Source organism: Perca flavescens, chromosome 3 (assembly GCF_004354835.1).
Source record: "Perca flavescens isolate YP-PL-M2 chromosome 3, PFLA_1.0, whole genome shotgun sequence".
NCBI classification, from domain to species: Eukaryota; Metazoa; Chordata; class Actinopteri; order Perciformes; family Percidae; genus Perca; species Perca flavescens.
Window position 1 is genome coordinate 13,195,285 of NC_041333.1, and position 24,956 is coordinate 13,220,240.

Genomic DNA, 24,956 nt, shown 5'->3' on the forward strand with positions numbered 1-24,956 from the left:
ATTTTCTTAATTGTCATATTGTGAATGTCCATTTAATGTTGATGTTGTATGTTATAAATATTCTTTCATCATGCGCTGAAAATATAAAAAATTAAGTGAATAAATTAAGTCTAAATTCAAAAGATAAACTTTCATTTATTATAAAATAATTTTCTTTCAAAAATTATTTCTGTATCTGCATTTTTTTAAATGGGATTGAACGTGCGCATTTGTTAGGCTTAATTCTAATATAAGCTAAATCAAAGCCAAATAGATGAAACGGTAGGACTGGACTGGATAAGGCCATCCTCTCTCTGATGTACAGTAAACTGACGTACAGTAGAAGGAGGGAAGCTTTGTCTGAACATCTATAAAACACATGCAGTATGCTCACAATCAGACAGCTGAGGGATGGAGATCTCCGCTCTCTGTATTGGTCTGATCCTGTCTCTGGGTTTGTGTGATCTGAACTCAGCTCTTGCCTTGACTGGTTCTGAGGATGGTGTTAAACAAAAGGCTGGGCTTACAGAAGATAGGACTGGTGCTGGGGTCAGCACTCAGACTTCATCTGTGAAATGTAAGCTCCAGGGTACCACTCGTCTCCCTGTGTTCTCAATGGATGGTGACTATGTTATTGGGGGTGTTTTCTCTATACACAACTACATGCCCACAGTGAAGCATGACTACGCCACCATGCCTGAGCTGCTAAGATGTACAGGAAGGTTAGTAAGAGGGTGAAGTGGAGGATAAGAGGATGTTAGACTGTGTGGCGATATAATTATTGTGATTTGTATCATGTGCTTACAATTGTGTTGCAGGTTTTGTGTTGGACTGACAAAAAATATATATATTTCACATGAAGTGCAAATTCAGTATTTAGTCATATATACTGAAGGTATTATATTCACACATTTACAAATTTGAGTTTAATATGAAAAAAAGCATTTTTGAATACTAACTGAAAATGTTTTTGTATTACAACTGACGTATATATATTTAAGAAGATACAAACAAATTAAGACTATTGACTATAACTATTTTTTAACCATGCAATAGGATTCTTGTACATTTTGGACTAATATTTACTCTTTTGAATTTTGGTGTTAAGGCACTCTTTGATGCCTGTACAATATTTTGTTCACATATGGGCAGCTATCAGGCATTGTCAATAACTATGAATTGCAATTTCCCTTCATTATTACAACTATTTCTCTTTAATTTGTGAATGTCCTTGATTAAGAGACTTGAGTGTCTGTGTGCAGCATTAACACCCGTGAACTGCGCTTCTCACGTGCAATGATCTTCGCCATCGAGGAGATAAACAACAGCACGGAGCTGCTGCCGGGAATCAAACTCGGATATCACATCTATGATGCGTGCGCCTCGGTGCCCGTGGCGGTGCATGTGGCATTCCAGCTTTCAAATGCCCTGGACCCGGTGTTTTACACCGGCGACAATTGCTCAAAATCTGGTATGGTGATGGCTGTCGTTGGTGAGTCTGAGTCCACATCATCCATCAGCATCTCGCGCATCATTGGGCCCTTTAACATTCCTCAAGTAAATATTCGGAACTTCTGGGGAAAAAATTGCAAATAGAGACCATGCAGTGCTTATTTTTTTGTGTGTCCCGTTAACATTTACCCTGTTATTTTCCTTCAGGTGAGCTACTTTGCCGTTTGTGCGTGTCTGTCCGATAAGCAGCAGTACCCAAATTTCTTCAGAACAGTCCCTAGTGATCAGTTCCGGGCTGACCAGCTGGCCAAGTTGGTAAAGCACTTTGGCTGGACTTGGATAGGTGCTGTCCGGTCAGATTCGGATTATGGCAATAGTGGTATGGCGACTTTTCTGGACGCAGCACGCAAAGAGGGGATCTGTGTGGAATACTCTGAATCTTTCTATCGGACAGACCCACATAGCTGGATCCAGAAAGTAGCTGACATTATCCGCAGGTATGATGTTCCCTGTGTTGACGCTGACCTGCACACAAAAGCACAAACATTTTTTTCTGTAAATGTAAGATACATGATTTTTTTCATGTTCAGTGGCAAATTGGAAATGTTTCTTATTTTATCACGTTTAAGCATTACTGATATTGTTATAAAAATGGTCAGTCAGACCAAATAGACTGCTAAAGTGTCATATAGGCTATCTCATCTTTGTTTGTGTTTACTTTCTTGATATGTACTTTAAAACGTATACTGTATTTATTTTAAATGTCTCTTCAGGTCGACAGCTATGGTTGTTGTGGCATATACATCCCGTAAAGACCTGATGTTCCTGCTGGAAGAGCTGTCACTTGAGCCTTCTCCACCTCGCCAGTGGATAGGCAGTGACTGGGTAACCGACCCAGACCTGCTGAGTTTCAGCTTCTGTGCTGGAACCATCGGATTTGGCATTCAGAAATCTGTCATCCCAGGTCTGAGAGACTTCTTGCTGGATCTCTCTCCTTCTAAAGTGGCTGCCTCTCCAATGCTTACTGAGTTCTGGGAGGATGCATTCAACTGCAGGCTGGGAAAAAGTGAGATATTTGTATTTATGTTTAACATAAGAGAGGCACCCACAATTGTGTCCTTGTGGTTGTGTTTTTTTGTTTTTTTTTTATTGTTTGAGTGGAGCTTCCTGTGTTTCTAGTTCTATTAAGGCTATCATATTGTCAGGGATATCAGATGATTTAATTTATTTTAAAAACGTTAGGCCGATCATGTCAGTATTTAATTAATTTGTTGCCTTTTTTAATTGTCTGATGACTGATTTGTGTTGCCATGAGCTAGTATAAATAAAGATTTGAAAAAAAAAAAATGTGTCCAGATACAAACTGAAACAGCAAAAATAAAGAAAAGGCATATCTGCAAAACAGTGCTTTGTATTGTATTGTGTGTATTGTAAAATAATGTTTTACTAATAAATTAGAACAATGTAGATTTTGCAGGTTAAAAAAACAAAAATAAATCAAAGACAATTAGGTGGGTGCTTGGAGAATGCAGACCACCATTTCTCGCAATATTAACGAAAATGAAAACTAATTAGCGTATCTGCCCTGTGATTCGGATCTGATCAACAATTTAATGGGGTTTTCCCCGGCCCATGATACAACCTTCTACCAAGATTCATTAAAAACAGGCCTGTTCTGTACTCCTGTGGACAAACAAACAAACAAACCAAACCAAAAACATAACCCTCCTGTAGGAGTAGACTAATACTAAACACATAGGGAAGAAGAATAAAGTAAAATCACATATTATTGTCAAGGCCTTTGTCATGTGTTTTAGGTGCAGCCATAGACAAGAGATTATGTGACGGAACTGAAGACATAAAGACACTCCAGAGCCCGTACACTGACACATCTCAGCTCCGGATCACTAACATGGTATATAAGGCTGTTTATGCAATAGCTCATGCCATTCATAAAGCAGTGTGTCAGGAAACAAATTCTACAACTCAGTGTGACAAATTCACCAGGACAGAGTCCAAAGAGGTCAGTTTAAAATAAGTGGAAACACCAATCCCCTTTTTTGCCATAATGTACCTTTTCTGACATAAAATATTTATTTTTTTATGTTATTTCCTTGCTATCCCTCACTGTTTACCTTTATTTCATCTTTGCAGGTTCTTACTCAGCTGAAGAAAGTACATTTTTCCCAAAATGGTTATGAAGTGTCGTTTGATGCCAATGGTGATCCTGTGGCCAGATACGAACTCGTTAACTGGCAAAAAAGTGAGAGTGGCAGCATTAAGTTGGTGACAGTAGGGCAATACGATGAATCACTGCCGGTGGGCCAGAAGTTCCAAATAAACAGAAACATCACCTGGGTGGACGGTAGCACACAAGTAAGAAACACAAAAGCAATACTTTGACATAAATATGGCGATCTTGTAGGGTCTGATATGTGTACATTGAAAGAATTTTTGTTCACTGTAATTGTTCCTCCAATCACTACCGAGCCTGCTTGTAACCAGTAGGCTACTGACAATGTAATCTACTTTAGAATGGCAGTTTATTCAATATTAAATAAATTCATAAATACATAAATAAATTAAAGCTGCGAGCAGTGATGGATGGGCCCTCGCGCCTCTGTGCGCGTCGGAGTTACCGGTGGACGCCGCTCCTTGCGACCGTGCATTTGCGCAGCACTCAGACACCGCAAATCGTCACCAATGAAAAGGGAACTCCCCGCTGAGTACAATGATACCTCACACAAGATTCTACATCATGCGGTTCATAAGCTGTGAAAGGGCGCGTGGCCAAAGCATAGGGGGCGGGCCAAACTATCACCAATTAAAAGGGAAGTCTCTGCTGAGTTCATTGATACCTCACACAAGACTCTACCTTAGATGGGTCAGCATGCATGAAAGGGGGCATGGTTTAAACATAGGGGGCGGGTCAACCATCACCAATGAACACGGAAGTCTCTGCTGAGTTCAATGATACCTCACACAAGTGTTTACATCAATCAGGCCATTAGTAATAAAAGGGGCCTGGCTTGAACATAGGGGGCGGGCCAAACCATCACCAATGAAGAAGGAAGTCTCTGCTGAGTTCAATGATACCTCACACAAGGGTATACCTTAAACGGTTCAAATGTTATGAAAGGGGGGGGGTGGCCTGAGTAAGTGGGCGTGGCCATATTATAGGGGGCGGCTCAGTATCACATGTAGACCACACATTCTGAGTTTCATGTAAATCGGATGATGTTTGTCATATAAGGCAGATTTCCTGATGCCAGCGGGGGGCGCTATGACCAAAAGTCAATTTTGGCCTGTAGGTGTCCTCAGGCCTGGACCCTTGTGATTCGTGAGAAATTTCGGGCAGATACGACAACATACACTCAAGTTACAACAACTTCTTTATTCATCGCTAAACACTCAAAATGGCCGCCACGCCACGCCCACACCATCTGACGAAAAGTTTTTCTTTTAATAACTTTTCATCGTTAAGTTGTTGCGATGGTACAGACCAAGTTTGAAGTCCATCGGATGAAATCTCTAGGAGGAGTTCGTTAAAGTATAGCACCTTGACTTTTAGGCCTACTTCCTGTTGTCACTAGGGGGCGCTATGGCTTTAAGTAAATATCGGCCTTTATTTGTCCTCAGGGTTGGACTCTTATGAATCCTGAAAAGTTTCGAGGTAATCGGACAACGTACACTCGAGTTACACCCAATTCCTGTTTTGGCAGAGAAACGCACAAAATGGCCGCCCCGCCACGGCCACGTCTCATGACGAAAAGTTTTTCTTTTAACAACTTTTCATCTTTAACATCTTAAGATGGCACAGACCGAGTTTGAAGTTGATCGGATGAAATCTCTAGGAGGAGTTCGTTAGAGTACGACATATGGAAATGGCCAAAATCGCACTAATTTCGAACATTTCATTCAAAATGGCGGACTTCCTGTTGGGTTTAGGGTATGGCTCTAATGAAGTTGTTTGTACATCTTGACATGTTACATATGTGTACCAAGTTTCGTGAGTCTACGTTAAACGCACTGCAGGGGCTCAATTTTCTTAACTTTCTAGGGGGCGCTAGTGAGCCATTTTTGTGCGCCTATTCCCGAAACCCTTAAAATGCGTAAATGTTCACCAGACTTGATGTGACCGCCAAATATGGTGAGTTTTTGAATATAGTAAGCCCCTCAAAAAGCCAATTCATTTGACGGGAAAATAATAATAATAGAAAGAAAGAAAAAAAAAAAAAAAAAGAAAGAAAGAAAGAAAGAATGAATAATTCCATCAGTTTCAATAGGGCCTTCGCGGCTGTCGGCACTCGGGCCCTAATGAATAAATGAGGCGATAAATATATAACTAAATGTAAAATAAATATATAAATGTGTCAATATAGTTCAATAAATAAATAACTATCTTTAACCCTATAGCTTCAGGGCATACATGAATATGTATGAGTTTGTTTCTCTCTATGTGCCAGGTTCCTATGTCAGTGTGCACTGACAGCTGTCCTCCAGGAACTCGTAAATTGCTGCAAAAAGGAAAACCCATCTGCTGTTACGATTGTATACTGTGTCCTGAGGGAGAGATTAGTAATGCTACAGGTATTTGTTTTTCTCCTAATCCGTAGCCCATGTACTGTACAAGATCAAAATACAGTACGACTGCTAGAAGGCCTTTTTGTTTTATTTTTTTCAGATTCCCCTGATTGTTTCCCTTGCCCCAAGGAGTTCTGGCCTAATGCAGAGAGAGACACTTGTCTCCCCAAGCCTGTAGAGTTTCTTTCCTACAACGAGGTCCTAGGAATCATCCTGGCTACATTCTCAGTTGGTGGTGCCTGTCTGGCCATTATAACAGCGGCTGTGTTCTATCGTAACAGGACATCCCCGATTGTCAGGGCCAACAACTCTGAGCTGAGCTTCCTGCTGCTCTTCTCCCTGACTCTATGTTTCTTATGTTCATTAACTTTCATTGGAGCACCCTCTGAGTGGTCCTGCATGCTGCGCCACACAGCGTTTGGAATCACTTTCGTCCTTTGTATGTCTTGTGTTCTTGGAAAAACAATAGTAGTGTTAATGGCCTTCAAAGCTACACTCCCAGGTAGCAATGTCATGAAATGGTTTGGTCCTCCACAGCAAAGAATGACTGTAGTGTCTTTTACGTTTATTCAAGTCTTAATATGTACTATTTGGTTGGTACTTAGTCCCCCTTTTCCAATGAAAAACCTAACCATATACAAAGAGAGAATCATCCTGGAGTGTGCATTAGGCTCAGCTATTGGGTTCTGGGCTGTGCTCGGGTACATAGGTCTACTGGCTGTCTTTTGCTTTGTGTTAGCTGTCCTAGCTCGGAAATTACCTGATAATTTTAATGAGGCCAAGCTCATCACCTTCAGCATGCTGATATTCTGTGCAGTCTGGATCACCTTTATTCCTGCATATCTCAGCTCTCCTGGGAAATTTACTGTGGCTGTGGAGATATTTGCCATTCTGGCCTCCAGTTTTGGACTAATACTGTGTATATTTGCGCCAAAGTGTTTTATCATATTGTTTAAGCCCGAGAAGAACACCAAGAAACATTTAATGAACAAAAATGAATCCTAAGATTCCAAGGTTTGGAAATAGTTAAGTTGGCAACATACATTATACAGCTTATGCTGTGCATACTCTTTACCTTGTGGATTTAAATATTTATATGTTCATAATGTTTGTTTTTACATTAAATATTTTCCTAATTGTAATGTAATTTTATGAATGTCCTTTTAATATGTCTCCTTTTAGAAATAGGCTTTCATCATTTAACTGAAAAATATATAAAATAAATAAAGTCAAAATGCATGACAAAAATGTGTGGTATTGAGTTTTGTCTCAACATTTTGGTTATATCATTACTATTTCAATATTTTTGTAGGATTATTAAACAAGTTCACTCAAATCTAAGTTTGATTTAGAATGATTAAGCTCAGTTATAGCATCATACAATATAAAATTAATTTTAAAGAATTACACATTGCTAGGTAGCACCAATAAATGGTGGTAGTGGTAAAAAAATGGTAGTCATCCGTGGAACTCTCTTGGTGCAACGCCTAACAGCAAAGCCTAAGAGTAAACCCTGGAAAATGGGAGGTGTAACGAGCAGAGCACAGCACCCTGAGATTACATTACATTACATGTCATTTAGCGGACGCTTTTATCTAAAGCGACTTACAATTGCTACATGTGTCAGAGGCCACACATCTCCGGAGCAACTATGGGTTAAGTGTCTTGCTCAGGGACACATTGGTTGATGTATCGCAGTGGGAATTTAACCCAGATATCCCACCCCAAAGGTATGTGTTGTATCCACTGCGCCACCCAAGATTTGTGACGTGACCAGCTTGCCTTCATTGTCATCAAGGCAGAGCACCTCTTCAACAACTGTACTTAGTAGGACACAGCCGTGAATAGTTGGGAAAGAAAAAATGTGCAACAAAAAACCCTCCCCAACAATTGAGCGTGCAACTGGACAACAGATTTGCGCCACTGCTGCAGAGGATAAGGTTGCCCAGGTTAAGGACTGACAGTAACTAAAAAAGTAAAAGGCTATCAGGAAAGCTAACAACTGGGCCTCAAATTCTGATTGTGGGTGACTCTGCTGTAAGAGATGTAAAAAGCATTTTCAGTAAAAGAAAACAAAACTACTCTGCTTTCCCAAGGATAAAGTCGCTGACTTGGCAGAAACAATCCTGCACATAGTGGCAGCACACCCAACTGTGAAAAACATCATACTGAACATGGTCAAATGATCTTGTGAAGCAAGACTCTCCAGTGCTGAAACAGGACTTTATAGATATGCTGAACAGTTAGCTCTGAATGATGAGGTGTTGGAAATACATAGCCATTAACTTAGATAAACCAAGATTGCACCAGTGAATGTGGCCGGCTGTCTGGTGCAGGGCAAATTGTTTGTGATTTTACTGTTTGTGTCACTGTTTATGCAATATATTGACTCTCTGCTGGTTAATACATTTACACATGTAAAAAAATAAAATGGGCCCTTTTAACATAAAATAAAATAAATTGTCCTTTAAGTTGACTTATTGTGTTTCCTTGGATTTAATTGAAAGTTCCTTTTCCAATCCTTGCTTCAAGTGTAAAGTCAAATTAGTCAAGTCAATAGTCAGTGTGTGGCTATCCAAAGAGTGATGACCAGTGGAGTGACTGGTACAATCCTACCACGAAGCAGATAGGGCATCCGGCTCCTTCAGTGGATAGGATTCAGTGACAGAAATCAAACTGGGTTGGCTCGAAATCTATGGAGATCGATGAATCTTCTTCCAGGACTTTTCAAATCAAACCAAAAACTTGACCTGCATTCACAACCAGGTTATAACCTTTTGTTAAGTTTCATAACTCCTTTCCCTAATGCAGGTTGCTTTTATATTCATCTATCAAATGCTCCTGTGTTCACATGTTGTACAACATTAACTCCTGTGTGTAAAAATAAATATTTACAGAACTGCATATACTTCTACATGCTAAAAAGTAATGAATACCGTTCAGTTAACCAATGCAAAGTAATCAGATAGAATACCTTGAATTCAAATAAGTACTTCAAATTACAACTGCAATAAGCTTACAATCGTACCAAAAGATAATTAGTTTGTTTCAGAATAAAGCATTGGGATAAATACTTCAAATTAACACCTTATATGCATTTCACACATGAAAACATAAACTTAGAATCAGGTTTAACCTTTCAAAACAAAACGAAAGCTTATTTCAAACTAAATATCTTTCCATTCACTTGATAACTATAAATCTACCACTCGTAGTAAAAGTACAATAAAAATATACATCTTTTATCAAGATATTTCCAACTAAAATATGACATGAGGGATTCAGGCTGTTAACTAAAGTAAGGATGAACAGGCTTACTGAGACAGGGTTTTGACAAAAAAAATTGATGAATTCAGCACCTGTCTTCATCAAACACCATTCAAAGTTTACAGTCCTTTTATTAAATGTTCCAAAAAAACTTCATTAACTTATTCATCACTTTTCAAGGTTCAGCGCCTCCAGAAAACAACTGAATATGGCGCTTGCAAAACAAATGACCGTCTTAGGATGCAGCTGACGTGCATTGCGGAGTTTCAAAATAAAAGTACCTAATTGTGACTTCAGACAGTAAAAGTATCTCTTCATCAAAATTATGTTTTTAACAATGACAACTTAATTCCTATGAACTTTCTTATCAAAATTATGATCTATATGAACATTATGACAATGTATTACTTCTCTTCTTCATGTATTTATCATCTGGGTTATACACTTATCTATCGACCTCCTAAATACAACAAGAACTTCATCAGAGATTTTTCTGAATTATTGTCTGAAATCATGCTGAATGATGACCGGATCTTAATCTTAGGAGATATGAACATTCATGTATGCTGTCCTACGAATCTGCTGGCTAAAGATTTTTTAAATCTTATCAACGCTTTTAACCTTACACAGTTTGTAAGTGGTATGACACAGAGCCATGGCCACACCTTGTTTTGTCATGCAATTTGCCTATTTTAAATATCGAAATACACAAAGCTGTCTTTTCTGACCATGCACCTATTTTATTTGTCGTTTCCCTTCCCAGCAATACTGTTAAGCAATTCGCTCCACCTTGTTTTCAGCAGGATGATTAAACCTGCTACTGCTGCCTAATTCTCCGAAATGTTTAATGCTGTTATGGAGACTATAGGGTCCTCCACTTGACTAGTTACAGATGAGTTGATTTCCTCTTTTCCATTCACCTGTAGAAACATTCTCGACAATATTGCACCACTAAAACCCAGGCGTCCCAAACCAAATTCTGAACCTTGGATAAATTACTTTACTCAAGCTGCTAGGCTAAAGTGTAGGAAAGCTGAGCGCCAATAGAAAAAACATAAATTGCAGGTATTTTAAGATATCCTAAAGGATAGCTGGCGTAATTATCAAAGAATTGTTAAAGCTGAAAAGGCTAAATACCGCTTTGATGTTATTGAAAAAAATTGCCTCCTGTTCTTTTTAGCACACTCAACTCTGTTATTCATACCCCCAATCCACAAAGCAGGAAGAGTATTCTGTGGCCTGTGAAAAATTTCTTTTTTAGATCTGCATGGTATCCTTGAGGTTCTCCATTCTGGTTTAAAAGCATTTCAGAGTCTGCACTCTGTTTTTAATGTAGTTTTTAATGATCTTTTAATCTCAACAAACTCTGGAATTTTTGCAATCCTTATGCTTTTAGATCTCACAGCAGCATTCGACACTGTCGACCACAGTGTTCTTATCTCTCGTCTTGAGCACAGCTTGGGGATTAAAGGCACTGCACTAGAATGGTTTAGATCATATTTATCAGAGAGAGTGTTCAAAGTTAGTTTTGGTGGCTCTACTTCACCCACAGCACCACTGACGTGGAGTTCCTCAGGGTTCTTTTTTGGGGCCGATTCTCTTCTCCCTTTATTTGCTTCCCCTTGGATCCATTTTAAAGAAGCATAACATCAGTTTCCATTCCATCTACTTGCCTGGGTGATAATTCCCTAAAAAAAAATGTTAATTGTTTTTATGACATTAAAGCCTGGATGGTTTTAAACTTTTTACATTTTAATGAAAGTAAAACCGAGGTAATGATATTTAGACGCAGCAGTTCTCTTGGCGCCTCCCAATTGGACCTGGGTCCCCTGACACCCTATGTAAAGTCTATGGTAACTAACCTTGGTGTTAAGATGTATAGTGATTTTCAACTAGAGAAGCAGATAAATTATGTTGTAAAAGCTAGTTTCTTTCAACTCAGGCTGCTTACCAAACTGAAGCCATTTTTATCTTTCACTGATTTTGAGAGGGTTATACATGTTTTTATCACAACTCGCCTGGATTACTGTAATGCTTTATATGTAGGTGTTAACCAGGCCTCCCTCTCCAAATTACAAATGGTTCAAAATGCTGCCGCTCGACTCCTTACCGGAAATTGTAAACAAGCTCACATTACACCTGTTCTTGCCTCCCTTCATTGGCTACCGGTTTGCTTTAGAATACATATTAAGATTCTGTTGTTCGTTTTTTAAGCTCTTTATGGTCAAGCCCCATCTTATATCGCTGAACTTCTGAAGCCGCATGCTCCTCTAAGGTGAATAAGGTCTGCTGACCAGCTAGTCTTTGTTGTCCCTAGAACACAGTTCAAAAATAGGGGAGATTGAGCATTTTCAGTCGTGGCCCCAAGGCTGTGGAATGAATTGCCTCTGCATGTCAGATTGGCCCCCAGCCTTCAGATTTTTTAATCACAACTTAAAACTCACTTCTATTCATTGGCCTTTAAACCTGCTTAAGAGTTGTATTCTGCATTTTCTAGTTTGTTACTTGTTTTAAATGTTCGTTTTGTTACTGTTTGTTTGTTTATACTCTGTCCGAAATCTTGTCAATGTCCAGCACTTTGGTCAACCTGGTTGTTTTAAATGTGCTTTACCAATGAAGTTGGATTGGACTGGATTGGATTTATAAGTGGTCATCTAACGCCAGTCAGAAGAAGAGTTGAGACAAATCCAAAACAAGAGGACGACCTAACAGCACAGCAGAAATCCATCTCAGCCCCCACCTGAGGAGAGCCATGACCACCTTGGAGTCGAGACAAGGACTCTCAACCCTTCTTCAACCCCTCTCTACCCCCTCACCAAAGCCAATTCCATTGCGGATCCATCTCCTTCACCATTCCCTATTTCCCCTTACCCCCCTTTCCCCATCCTCCCTGTTTGATTTCCAGATCAAATTAAGGAGCTGGTTACTGTTGGAACTATACTTACCCCCCATAATATGTGCAATGGCCAGGGATAATAGTCCAGGATGTGTTTTAATTCAACGTGTACTGAGGATGGGGGATTAAGAGACTGTCAGATTTGATCAGTGGGGGTTCTATTTCGTATAGGCTAGCCCTCTAAAAGCTGTTGCTATTGAGTTTATCCCTTGCGCATGGCAGTCGTGAAAATTTCTTTTGCGCTCTTGTGCCCTGCATGGTCCTCTCTTACGTTCTCAGTTACTGAATACTACATTTGCGAGAACAGAAATCTGGGGTCGCATTTATAAAACTGTGCGTAGGATCCTTACTAAAAGTGTATGTATGCCCCAAAGTCAAAAATGACGTACGCAAAAAACAATTCAGATTTATAAAACTGTGCATATGCACATCTGTAAGCAATGCTCCCTTTATAAATCACAGATGACCCACAAGTGTGCGTACGTGAATTTTTAACCATAAATAGTTAATGCAAATGTAACCCCTACCTGCACCTGTCACCTGAAGGAAAATGACCATCATAATTCACAGTATACATAACATGAATTCACATAAACGTTTCAAAATAAAGTGTTTCCTTAATATAAAGCTCAAACTGTAACCTATTTACATTAATTTTACACAATTTTACATCACCCCAGGAATTCAAAACACTCATAAGCTTAGCTGCATAACATGACTGCTGGCCTAACACTAGCGCAATACCTAATTAGCCTGCAGCAAGCAGTTATCAAGTGTTTCACACACAGTAATAATTTGAATAACAACACAAGATTAATAAAGCACATAAACACAGGCTTCAGACATTAATTCAAGTTTATCCCGACTGGTTTTAGTGAGAGTACAAGGCTCATCTTTACGTTTTTAGCAGCGTGTAACACTGCTAGCAAGTTAGCATGCAAATGTAGCATAGCAACCATTACTCACCAGGAAATCAATTGTCTACAACTCTTAACAGTTCTATGGCGTCCTAATTGAAGTTGCAGCTTGTCAATCGCCTCTTCTACATCCGTGTTAAACTTATCTGTCAGTTTTCTGACTTCTGACTTACTTTTCTTCATCTACACACACACACAATGCATCAGTCGAGGACAGAGCTGCCAACTCTCACGCATTGGCCGTGAGACACACGCATTTGATTGGTTTCACACGCTCACACGCCACACCCCCGATTTCTCACGCTGAAGTGTCAACCCGGTCGTAAAATTACAAATCCCACTATGGCCACGCCAAGACCCGCCCTACAAAGCAGCTCGATTGGTTGGGGTTAGGCATTTCACCTCGAGTGGTTAAGGTTAGGATAGCTGATTGGTCAGGGGATAGGACGCCTGGCCAATAGTAGTGTGTGAATGCTATTGAAGGGCGGCTCTTGGCGTGGACATAGTGGGAAAACATTTTTGCAACCCGGTCGGTCAAATGCCTGAAAGATGAGTTTATCTACAGATGTATTGAGCCGCTCGTGATCAACTAGTTATGCTTTCAGAGACGGGGAGGGGGTTCAAGAGCGCTCTCTTTCTGGAATTTTTGAAATGTCGCAAATGTGAGAACATTTCTTCACGAGCCATCCCAGGCGCATTTCCCCGGCTTCAGGTATGCTTTGAGTATTATACTGCCCTACAAAGGCAAAGTGCAGTAACTACGCCAACACTGAAACTGATAAAAATGGCTTCAAAGTTTTCATGCAGGCCAGCCAAACATGTTGTAGGTACAATAGTGTTGATACTTTTATGTTATACCTTTACAGGAAGGAAAATGTTATACATAAAAAAAGGACCATTGATATGACCTTTGACCCTAAAAATGTAGATACTGCACTCTGCCTTTGTCTAACCTCAAGCAACTAAAACACTATTACAAAGGCAGAGTGCAGTATCTACAATTGAAATGTGTTAATCCAATTTTTTTTTTTATTCCTTATACATTTTTATTTGTTTTAATTGGTTTTATGTTTTGTTTATGGATGTTTATAGGTTGAGTGTTGAAAGTGCTTGGTAGTAACCTTCATCCAGTGTATTCAAGAATAGTATTTTGTCGTAATGTCCCTGTTACATCAGTCTTAAATGATTAAATTGTCATTCTCATTATTTTCCCTTAAACATCCTTATAATTTTAAACACAATCAAAATGCTGGTATTTTGGTTTGTGTTTGTTTTTATGTTAATTGAAAATTAATTCATTAAATACCAAGGTTACTTATAAAATGGCACTTAAAAATTCATATACATTTAACAACATAACTCAAACAGAATAACAAGTGTGTGTGTGTGTGTGTGTGTGTGTGTGTGTGTGAACACTCCCAAGCTAGACAACATTATATAGCAGATGCGTTAGGCACAGTCACAGTATTAGGGTGACCAGACGTCCCGAAAAATTCGGCACAGTCCCGAAATCCAAGCCGTTGCCCCGAATCCTGCCCTAATTGTCCCGAAAATTAGAGCAAAGTCTCAAAAGCAGACTCTCGAGTATTTCTTTTTTTTGACTCTCGAGTATTTATTTTTTTTATTTTTTTTGACTCTGGAGTAGTTCTGGTCTGATAGAACATTCAAAACTTTTCATGGTGAGTCATCCTGCAGCCAGCTCCCATCGGCTGCAAGTTGCAATGCAAATTTTCCTTCATTCATTTTTGAAATGGAGGGTCAGACTGGTACCGGGACCCGATCAATATCAACACGTAGCTAAAAAGCAAAAACGTCTCTGCAGGTACGGGGAGGACTGGGTAGGGAAATACCCCTGGATTACTGCAGTTTTCCGCGATGCAAACAAAGCGTTTTGCAATGTATGTAGGAAGGAGTTTGGTGTTTCACACGGGGGGGGGGCTCCGACTTCAGGCTCCGCTAGCAGCAAACTACATATAGCCACGTATAGCCACGCTTTCCAAAAAACAATTCTTCATCTTGTTTAACACACAACTTTAATGAAACTGACAACTGAAAATGGATATTGACATATTAATATTATTATTGAGAATGTAGCCTATCTCCATATAAAAGAATACTCATAAAATGAAATGAAATGAAACTAGTGTAACCGAGCGTTTCTTATATTGTCTCACTGTTTGGGCTCTAAAATAAAGACACAAAGACGGCACGTCTCACTTAATTCAACCACTGACAATGGTCAGAAAATACAACGCTTTTTCCCCTTCTCTTTTCCCGTCAAAATAAAAGCTCTATGTTTACAACTTCCTCTTAAGCTTCAACTGAGAGATTACCTAATAAAATACATTACAATAGCGTAAGTAATGAAGACAACAAGAAACAAAACAGTTATGACAGCGTTTCCAGAGTGGATAGATGCTAATGTTACTGCCTTCAAGGGGAGCAGGTAAGCTAAAATAGTTTATATGCTAGCGGCTCGCTAGCTAGTGACGGCAATTTATTGATTTAGGTGTTATTTGCCAGGTTAGGTGTTCATATTTTACCATGTTCCTTACCGCTGTCTGGATACTTGCGTTTCAAAGCTAGAGACACTATAAGTTTTACTCGAGATTGTGCCATGTTTCTCTGGGTTAATGATGTTGGCTTGTTGGTGGTCTGTATCACAGTGTCACCTTGCACACGGCGTTATATCAGACTCTGTGATAAGGATGCTGTGCTCGAGGCGGACAGATTGGTAGATTTGAATGTGGCTACAGAGGCAGACTATCTACCGCGTCAAAGTCAGGTAAACAAAGGCAGAACGCAGTAACTTCACTTACTGCGGTTTGCCTTGGTACTAGCTACCGAGTCAAAGTCAGGTAAACAAAGGCAGAACGCAGTAACTTCACTTACTGCGGTTTGCCTTGGTACTAGCTACCGAGTCAAAGTCGGGTTAACGAAGGCAGAACGCAGTAACTTCACTTACTGCGGTTTACCTTGGTACTAGCTTGGATTTTGTAGTTACTGCAAATTTGACATAGTGATTTCTCTGAAACGGGATACAGTTGAACCAGGAGTTTTTGTCACAAGACGTAGGAGATTTTACAAAGCCCATTTCCAGTCTAAACTCAATTTTGACCAAATGTGTAGTTACTGCGTTTTGGCTTTGTACGGCAGTATAAACCCGTCCGTCGCTTTGTGTCCACTCTCTGTAAAAATAGAGGTGAGCAGCGCGGCTGGTAAGTGTAGTAACTTCAGTTAATTGTAGTGGACTCGCTCTGATGTGGGCAGTGACGCATTGCATCCATGCTCTACCTCTGATGAAGAGCAGCGAACAGCCGCCTCTAAACTTTGTCAGAGACCAGAGACCCAAATGGTCCTCTGTGTCTGTCAGACGGTATGAATGAGATACTACCATATCAGCGGAGAAACAACATGCACAGCAGACTAGGCCTCTATTACAACTCTATTACAATGTGCACAAAGTTGTAAACATGAGCAGAAATCTGATGTAACACATCTGAGCTATTGAAGTCCAGGGTTTATAAATTAATTAAAATTAATGTATGATTTACATGAATAAGTGCCACATGCACATTTAAAGAAATTTAGCCTACTTCCCCAACAAAAGACGCAAAAGAGGAGGGAAGAATAAATTGTTGACTCAGAGTAATAGTAATAGTTGAAAGTAATAAAGAATGCCTGAGGGCCGTATTTTTCTATATTTTCTATTTTTTCCAGCATAGGCTAAATTGATGTAAAAAAGGGTAGAAATAGGTAAAATAAAAATCCAGTGGCGGGGAATACTGGGAAACTTTGGGTAACTATTGTGCATCTCTAACCTATGTGCATCTCTAAATGTAACTGTAAATAATTCATTAAATGTTTCATAAAATGGACGCATGGGCACAGAGGACGAGGGCCAAACATTACTGGGCCTTGGCACAAAATAAGTTTGAGAAAGGCTGTGATATGACACATGCACAAAATGAGCCATGCTGTGTCTTTTGTCTTGCTGGTGGTATTTTTCAGTCTATTTTCTGCTGGATCTTGTGGTGGGGAAAGACCTTGATTGAATCATATGTCATATGCTGCACTGTCTCTTCATGTGGCACATTATGTTTGGCACAATGTATGGGTCACTTCTTATATCATAACAAGGTAATACAATGTGTAATCAAGTGATAACTGATTAACATTAATGTAAAAGCTAAATGCCCTAATACCTGTTGATACTACAACAAGGCAAAGTTTGCAGAAGCAGGGAGGAGCTCACCGAGCTGACAGACGGAGCTTGGAGTTAGATCAGGACTAATATGAGAAAATGCTTTGAGTTTGTGCCTTTCCAAATTGCGGCAACCAAATGAAGAGATATTTGAGCTTGAGTTTTCACCGTCTACAACCTCCGCAGCGGGGAGATTTTACCGTTATGGCTGGTTGCACTTGATGCGGGTACATGGTGGTGCTCGTGTGGATACTGTATCGCAATGACCACCGAGGAAGAAAGCCTGTGCTGTAAGGATACAGCCTGGTCTGGACGGGTCAACGGACATTGTTTCGCCCATACAGAAAGGTTTCCCCATCTGATCTAGAAGGATGATCTAACCGGACAGACCTGATGGCCAGCTGTCTAATGAGTGAGTACAACCTAGCCTAACCTAACCTAACCTTTTGTGACTCTGTCTAGCTTAGGTACATTTGTTTTTAGTTGTAAATACACATTCAAATCACTAATCAAAACACACCTCTTCAGATTAGCTTTCCACATACAATAATCTTACATTTCTCACCAGATAGTTACTGTTTTTATTGTTTTTAATTGCTTCTAAATATGCTTGTTGTATGTGTTGGTTTTATTGCTTATCTGTTTATAATGTGATATATGTGCTGGTTTTTACTGTGAAGTGTCTTTGAGTATGATGAAAAGCCCTCTATAAATGAAATGTATTATTATTTATTATAAATAAATGCCTCACTTCTTTAGTGAAATAACCAAAGCTTGCCCCCCCCCAGCCAATGCAGACTCGTGGCCTACCGGGTGATTCTGGAGTGGGTTCTGAGAGGAAAGCGCCTTGGCCGTGGCACCAGAAGAACATTGCCTACCTGTGTTATAGCAGCAATCAGACAAGAGTACCCACCCCTCCACAACTGGAAGTTACACAGGATTCAAAGAGGCAGAGGACATTTTCTGAGTCAAAAACTATGATTTCTAGTAATACTTGGTATGGCCATTACTAGGAATAAACAAAGCAATTGCACAGTTCTATTAGGAAAACGTAAGAATATGTATATTGTACAAGTAAAGTTGAATAAGTAAATTGTAAGAATAAATAAATTGTAAGAATAAGTACATTGTACAGATCTATACTGCACCTGTCTGTTAGTGGTTTTATAATATAACAATACACATTACATTTGTGCTTTTGTGTCTTTACTTCAACAAAAAAGGAAATAACAATATCACAATCTAGACACAATTAATGTAAAGTATGTACAGTACAGTGTGTGGTTTTATACATAATCATGCTGCAGCATAGTCTGAAGTGTGCAAAGAAAAAATTGTTCAGTCCTCTTTTCCTAGGCCTAGAACATGCTCTTATAATGTGACCTGGCTTGAGCAACCAGTTCACTCTTATCCAACAGAGGAACTGGGGCTATGTTTCAAAGCAGTCGCCTTCTTCTCTGTCCATGACGGGGCAAGGTTTTTTTTTCTTCTGTGGACTTGAAAGAACTATTTTGAAACTGGCTGGATGACCAGCTTGACGCCTTCTTGGGAGTTGACTGTGGCACTGCAGCTAATTCTGTCTCTATGTCACTGGATGGTGTCCCCTAAATAAGTAAGAAGGAGAAAGAGCATTGTAGTCAGACTCAATGGCCAAAACAGTAAAATTGAGGATGCATCTATCATAATCAGTGTTGGGTGTAAGGCAATTACAGTAATATATAAATGTTGGCTGTAACGCAGTAATATAAATCATTACTAATTACATGTCGGTAATAATATCATACACGGGTCTCAGTAACGGGAGTTACAACATTTAGTGTTTTTTTTTTTTTTCAAGAATTCACCAACACCGTGAAACATTTCTTCACAGAAAAAAAAGTGAGAATTACAATAGCCTTGGAAAGTATAAATCATAAAGACGTTACCTCCAATTTGTCTGCAGCTGGTCTTTTCGCTTTAGGAATGGCATTTTCCTTCAGATACCGGGACGCTCTTTTCGGTGAAGTCAATGTTCGCTACAAACACGGTAATCTCTCTCATGTAGCTAATGTTATCAAGGGAGCTGAAGTGCAACCAGCCACCACCGTAAAATCTCCCCGCTGCGGAGGTTGTAGACGGTGAAAACTCAAGCTCAAATATCTCTTCATTTGGTTGCCGCAATTTGGAAAGGCACAAACTCGAAGCATTTTCTCATATTAGTCCTGATCTAACTCCAAGCTCCGTCTGTCAGCTCGGTGAGCTCCTCCCTGCTTCTGCTGGCAGGCAGGCTCCGCCGTTGCTAGGTTACCTATGCAAATGAGCTGCTGAACTCTTGAACTGTAGGTCAGCTCTGCTTCACTGCGGTGTCAGGTTACAGCCTGTTGATACATGCTCATTACTATGGACAGGACCTCGGCAAATCGTTTTTTTGTGGAAAAAATACATTTTGGAATATTGGATTGTATGAGATCGGCACTCGATTGTTGAGGACTTGACCGGAAAGCAGTACATAAACAGAGGTAAGGATTAACACAACTTTTATGCCTTTTTGTCACATCTACTGCCGTCAAATTTGCTGTGTTCCCTCGTAAGGAATAACTGCACATGGCTACCCAGGTGAAAAAAAATTCTATTAAAAATGTACTTTAATAAAGTGTACTAAGTATATTTTCTAAATTTTGTACTATTTTCGTCAAATCCAAGTATAGTTAAGTGTATTCAATTATGTATTAACTTCAACTTAACATCTATTTGACTACACTTCAGTGCAATGTTATTATAGTGTAATAGTTTGAAGTATATTTCATCTGTACTTTTATCCCCATTTTGTTATACTTAAGCATGAATGTTGCTATTACACTACAAGTGTATTATATTACAATTCAGTTCAAGTGCATTACATGAACAGATTAAAAATTGCATTTCAGAAAAGGATCTTTATTATTGACACAAAAGTAAAACACAAAAGCAGATATTGGCAAAAGCAGGAACATTGAACGCAGCGTCAAGAGAAAAAAAAAATAAATGAGCGAAATCCGCCGTGCTCGAACATATACGCCGCTGTGGACGATGTCTTCCAGTTCTAGTGTTAAAAATTCCTTAGAAATAAAAGTTTATTGATCTTTGAAAAAGTGTCCCTGCATTATTATGCCATTATCATTATATTAGATGAAAATGGTCTCAGGACGACAAGATTATGGTTTATCACAATAATTTCTGGGACAATTTATCGTCCAGCAAAACTTGTTATTGTGACAGGCCTACTCGCTTCATACTGGACCAATGTCGAAGATTGTTGTTCCCATCAGTAACAACAACAGAGGAACATAGGGTCCAAGATGAAAAACCCGAAGTTACCCTTTAAATTGTGCACTCTGTTTTCAAAGTAGTTTTTCAAATGACAAAAAATGTTAACCCTGTGTAAAAAAAAAAAAAAGAATTCCATCTGGTATAGCAGTACCAAAGATGCCTGTTGGTCTTTAATGGAGTATGTTTTCTAGAGAGAAAACTTTTGCTTGGTTTGCAAAAGGTTATTTCCATGCAGCTCCATGGAAATCCTGTCCAGTTAATTCAAACAAAAAAAACTAGTCCAAAGAGTACAGCCATACCAACGATGCCTTTAGGGACAACTACGCTGTTTGGTTGACGGCGCAGTCTCTCTGGCCCTTTCACTGGAAGAGCCTGTTTTTTAGAGCAAGTGCTTTGTTGGTAAGTTTCCCTCCATCAAGTTCCATGCAAATCTTTTGGATCGAAGGCGAGCAGGGTAGCTGAAGTTCAGGGCATACTGTACATTAGTCCAAACAGCGTAGCAACAGGTAATGCTACATTATAAAGATCTTGCAACATCTTGATGCCTTCAAGGACAATACCAATGTCCACTGGTTCATCACTTGAAGCATGTTCTTTAAGAACATAAATCCCAACACTGGTTTCTTCAGTGGCCTCGTTGATGGCGTCTTCATCCATGCCCTATTAAAAAAAAAAGAAAAAGGCAGTCAATAAGACCAATTGAGAAACAAATACAGAAATATTAAATCATAAGGGAGTAGTAAGTAGGGCTAACGATTTTGGAAAATAATCTAATTGCGATTTTTTTCCACAAATATTGTGATTGCAATTTAATATGCATTTTTTAAGCTCTTTGTCTTCTGTATTATTCAACAAAGACAAGTAATACATCCTTGTATAGTATGAACAACACAAGATTAGATAGATTAAACAAACTGTTATTTCCTGGAGGCCAGGCCTGTATGTGATGATGAAATTAGGTGATGCATGAATTTATATATATATATATATATATCTTTTATTTAACTACTTCAATCACAGTAGTATATTGAGCACTGACCAAGCCTGGTGTAAACGTTCATATGAAAGTCAGAAACAAATCACACAAACTAAAGTGCAGATTGCAAAAATATGTGGCTTTACCACACTTAGTAGTACTTAGATTATTTAATTATTATTAACTGTAATAAACATATATAAACATGTGGATTGCATTGTTTTTCATATGGGTACATATTTCTCTAAGAATATTACAACATGGTTACTACAAAGGTACTAGCCTTGCTGTCAACTCCAAATCACGTAGGAAAGAGATTGACAGTAAAGACAAAGAAAGATACAAATATGAAGATAAGTAAGAAAATAAATAGAGGAAAGGTTAAAACTGAGACAAAAAGATGAATATAGTAGGAGAAAGATGAAAAATAAGTAGACGTTGGGCGTTACAATTTGTATGCCGTTCTTGCCAATAAATTGTGGTATGTAAAATATAACATATAACATTACATAACCTTTCCACAATTCTAAAATCTTAATGTTTTTCAAAAAAAGAAATAACACTAAACAACCAGTTAGTGTTTTAATGTTTCTGATATTGTTAAAGTTTAAAATGGCGATATCTGTGAGAGTAGGTCCATTTTCATTTGTAAACAATTGAGAAACAAATAAATGTTTCCATCTGTAACTTTCAATTATTTTAGTAAATATACAAAGAAAAAAGAAATATGACAGCACTTACCACTATAAAGCATTTGATTGTATATGCTGTTCAAATAGGATCCTATGAAAGAAAACATTTAGAATCAGTGAGGTGAACCAAGCACATTGATTCAATAATTAAAAGACCACACAAAATAAAGCACACAACAAAGACACAAAGGTGGGCTAAAAATTCAGTTTGAGTCCGACATTAAAAACGCTGCTTCATTTATATGAAAACTTAATGATTTACGGAGGGCTTCTTTAGTGTGCAGGAGTGGAGAGAGATTTAGGAAAATGTGCATGGTAAAAAAAAAAAAAAAAAAAAAAAAAAAAGAGTTCCCATACACTGTGCTAACGTTAGTTGCCCCAATACATGTTCATGTCAGCAGCACCCTCCCGCATATAACTGACACACACACACACACACACACACACACACACACACACACACACACACACACACAAACACACTGTAACTGAATAACTTTAGCTACAACACTTGTTCGTTCTTACCCGACGTTACATTGAACTTGTAAGCCTGTGGTCTTAGCTAGCTAACCTTAGCTATTAGCAAACCAACATATAACGTTATGCCCAAACAACTCGACGGACCTTTTTTTTGTTACATAAAGTAACGTTACAACAGCATCAATGTAATCTAAATGTTGCGAACTAAACCCGACCACTTAACACTCATTCTTATAAGGCTGACTGGCTCCTCTTCACCAGCTGCCATTAACATTACGTTAGCTACATTGAAATACCGTTGTTAGGAGCGGGACCGTCAGGGGGAGAAACACAATTATTAATGCTAAACTAAGTAGTTACTAGTTAGTGATGGTATTAGCTAACTTAGTTACAAGAAAACCGATATATTTATAGAATGCACAAACAAGTGAACGGACTTTTGTAACCGTTACATGCAGTACAAAAACATTATGAACATGAACAAAATCATTTTGATTGATGTTAACTTACTTTTTCGTGAAGGAGACAACACATGGCTGCTGTAGAATTAATCCTGCACGCAGTCAACACATGCTCAACATTCTTCTTCACATTCTTCTTGTTTTGGCGATGTCCTTGTTGAAACAGTTTGGCTGTGTTGGCAGCATAGACAGTATATAAATGGTTGGTGTCAGTGCCCGGGAAGTGCCACCTATTCCTGGCGCCATTTGATTCAAATATACCATTTCCGGTAGTGACCAAACTTAATTCGATCATTTAAAATGTTCAATTCAATCAATTTCAATCAACGCAAAAGGAATCTATACAAAAACAACTTAAGTCTACAAGATTGAACCATGTTCTTGAAAGGAATATAAATTAATTGCGTAGCATATTCTAAATTCATTTTTGTAAATTCAAAGACCTGCTATTTCCCATTTTTTCAGTGTATTTTGATATGCTAATAAAAGTACACAAGTATTTAGCAGGGATGTGATTTTTCCGGATTAATCCGGATTTCCGGATTTTCTGACCTAAAAATATGACCTATGTGAATCATGCAGATCTGTAAAAAAAAAAAAAAAAAAAAGGAGGGGGGGTTGGGAGTTGTGGCGGCGGCGGCATCTCACAGCCGCCACCATGGTAACCCGGGACAGAACCACGATCGCCGTACGTGTGCAACAGGGACACGCCGGGCGGCACGTCACCACAGTTACAGGTGGCAAAGAGATGCATTTTTTCCTTCCTTTCCAAGTATCAACAAGGACGTCACGTATTTGCGTTCAGCTTGTTCACCTGCTCAATTTCACTGCTGCGTAGTAACTTACCTCAGTCGCTCTCACTCGACTTCAGTGACAAGAACATCGCTGGATCGGATGATCTGGGTATGTATTATTGCTTGTGTCTTAATATAACCTATAATTACTAATTTGACTTTGTTGTCGATTGATTAGATGTCGAAAATCGATTTTGATTGATTTCCCACTATGGCAGGATGTTTAACGTTAAGCTTCATTAACATTATTTGTATTTGCTAGCTTTTGTATTTACTAGCTAACTTATATAATAATAAGATAACTAACTTAAATTAGCTACTAACGTTAACTAGCCACCCTTAAAACTTTGCTGTATGAATTGTATTATGTAGCAAGTCGTTTTCAAGGTTTTAGCAACTTATAAATTCATTTCTTGTGAATGTTTGTGATAAAGTTTTTTTTAATGTAACGTTAAAGGCGTTTTAGACGTCTTGGATCTGCGGGGTCGCTCTGTCAGTTAATATTTGCAGTCACGTCACAAACATGGATAACTTAACGTTACCTGGCGGGCGACAAACCCGGAAAAAATGCGGTTAGTGTGCTTCCAATCGCACAACTATTTGGCATGTTGTTTACACCTCAAAACACCAACTATTGTATATTTAAACTGGCGGCGTCCTGGCAAACAATAACCGCATTTTGTCAGCGTTTGTTGCCCGCCAGGTATCCATGGTAGTGACGTGACTGCATTGAATTCTCACACCTTGAGTGTGAGCACAAAATATGTGTGCACACATAAAGAGAGGTATATTATATATATAGTATTGATTGTAGCTCTGCTCTAGTTTTCAACCTTTCTAAAGAGCGGATAGACATAGATAGTCAAAAAATGTAAATATGAATATTTATTTTGATATGGATTCTTACATTCTAATGAAAATTTTATTATTCATCATTATTCTTGATTTCCAGCATACACAGAGTCA

At 38.8% G+C, this 24,956-nt stretch overlaps 1 protein-coding gene and 1 long non-coding RNA gene across 2 annotated transcripts; one reads left to right on the forward strand and one right to left on the reverse strand.

The window, feature by feature from the left end:
* Nucleotides 1-579: 579 nt before the first annotated feature.
* LOC114552268 (extracellular calcium-sensing receptor-like) lies at nucleotides 580-7,020 on the forward strand. The gene is made up of 8 exons (XM_028572935.1): nucleotides 580-701; nucleotides 1,242-1,536; nucleotides 1,639-1,928; nucleotides 2,205-2,497; nucleotides 3,249-3,454; nucleotides 3,586-3,807; nucleotides 5,898-6,021; nucleotides 6,116-7,020. Exons 1-8 carry the CDS (start codon nucleotides 595-597, stop codon nucleotides 7,018-7,020), a joined length of 2,442 nt encoding a protein of 813 aa, XP_028428736.1. The 5' UTR covers nucleotides 580-594.
* A 13,692-nt stretch (nucleotides 7,021-20,712) lies between these two features.
* On the reverse strand, nucleotides 20,713-23,362 carry LOC114553387 (uncharacterized). The gene is made up of 3 exons (XR_003692303.1): nucleotides 23,246-23,362; nucleotides 22,305-22,346; nucleotides 20,713-21,247 (listed from the first exon to the last, which is right to left on the reverse strand). It is a non-coding gene; the product is annotated as an uncharacterized LOC114553387 (long non-coding RNA).
* Between the last annotated feature and the right edge of the window lie 1,594 nt (nucleotides 23,363-24,956).

Excerpts from the sequence above, each read along its gene's own strand:
- LOC114552268 (XM_028572935.1), top strand. The coding sequence starts at position 595 with ATGGATGGTGACTATGTTATTGGGGGTGTTTTCTCTATACACAACTAC. Across the intron at positions 1,537-1,638 it reads GGCCCTTTAACATTCCTCAA|GTGAGCTACTTTGCCGTTTG; the intron begins GTAAATATTCGG and ends ATTTTCCTTCAG. Across the intron at positions 3,455-3,585 it reads CCAGGACAGAGTCCAAAGAG|GTTCTTACTCAGCTGAAGAA; the intron begins GTCAGTTTAAAA and ends TCATCTTTGCAG.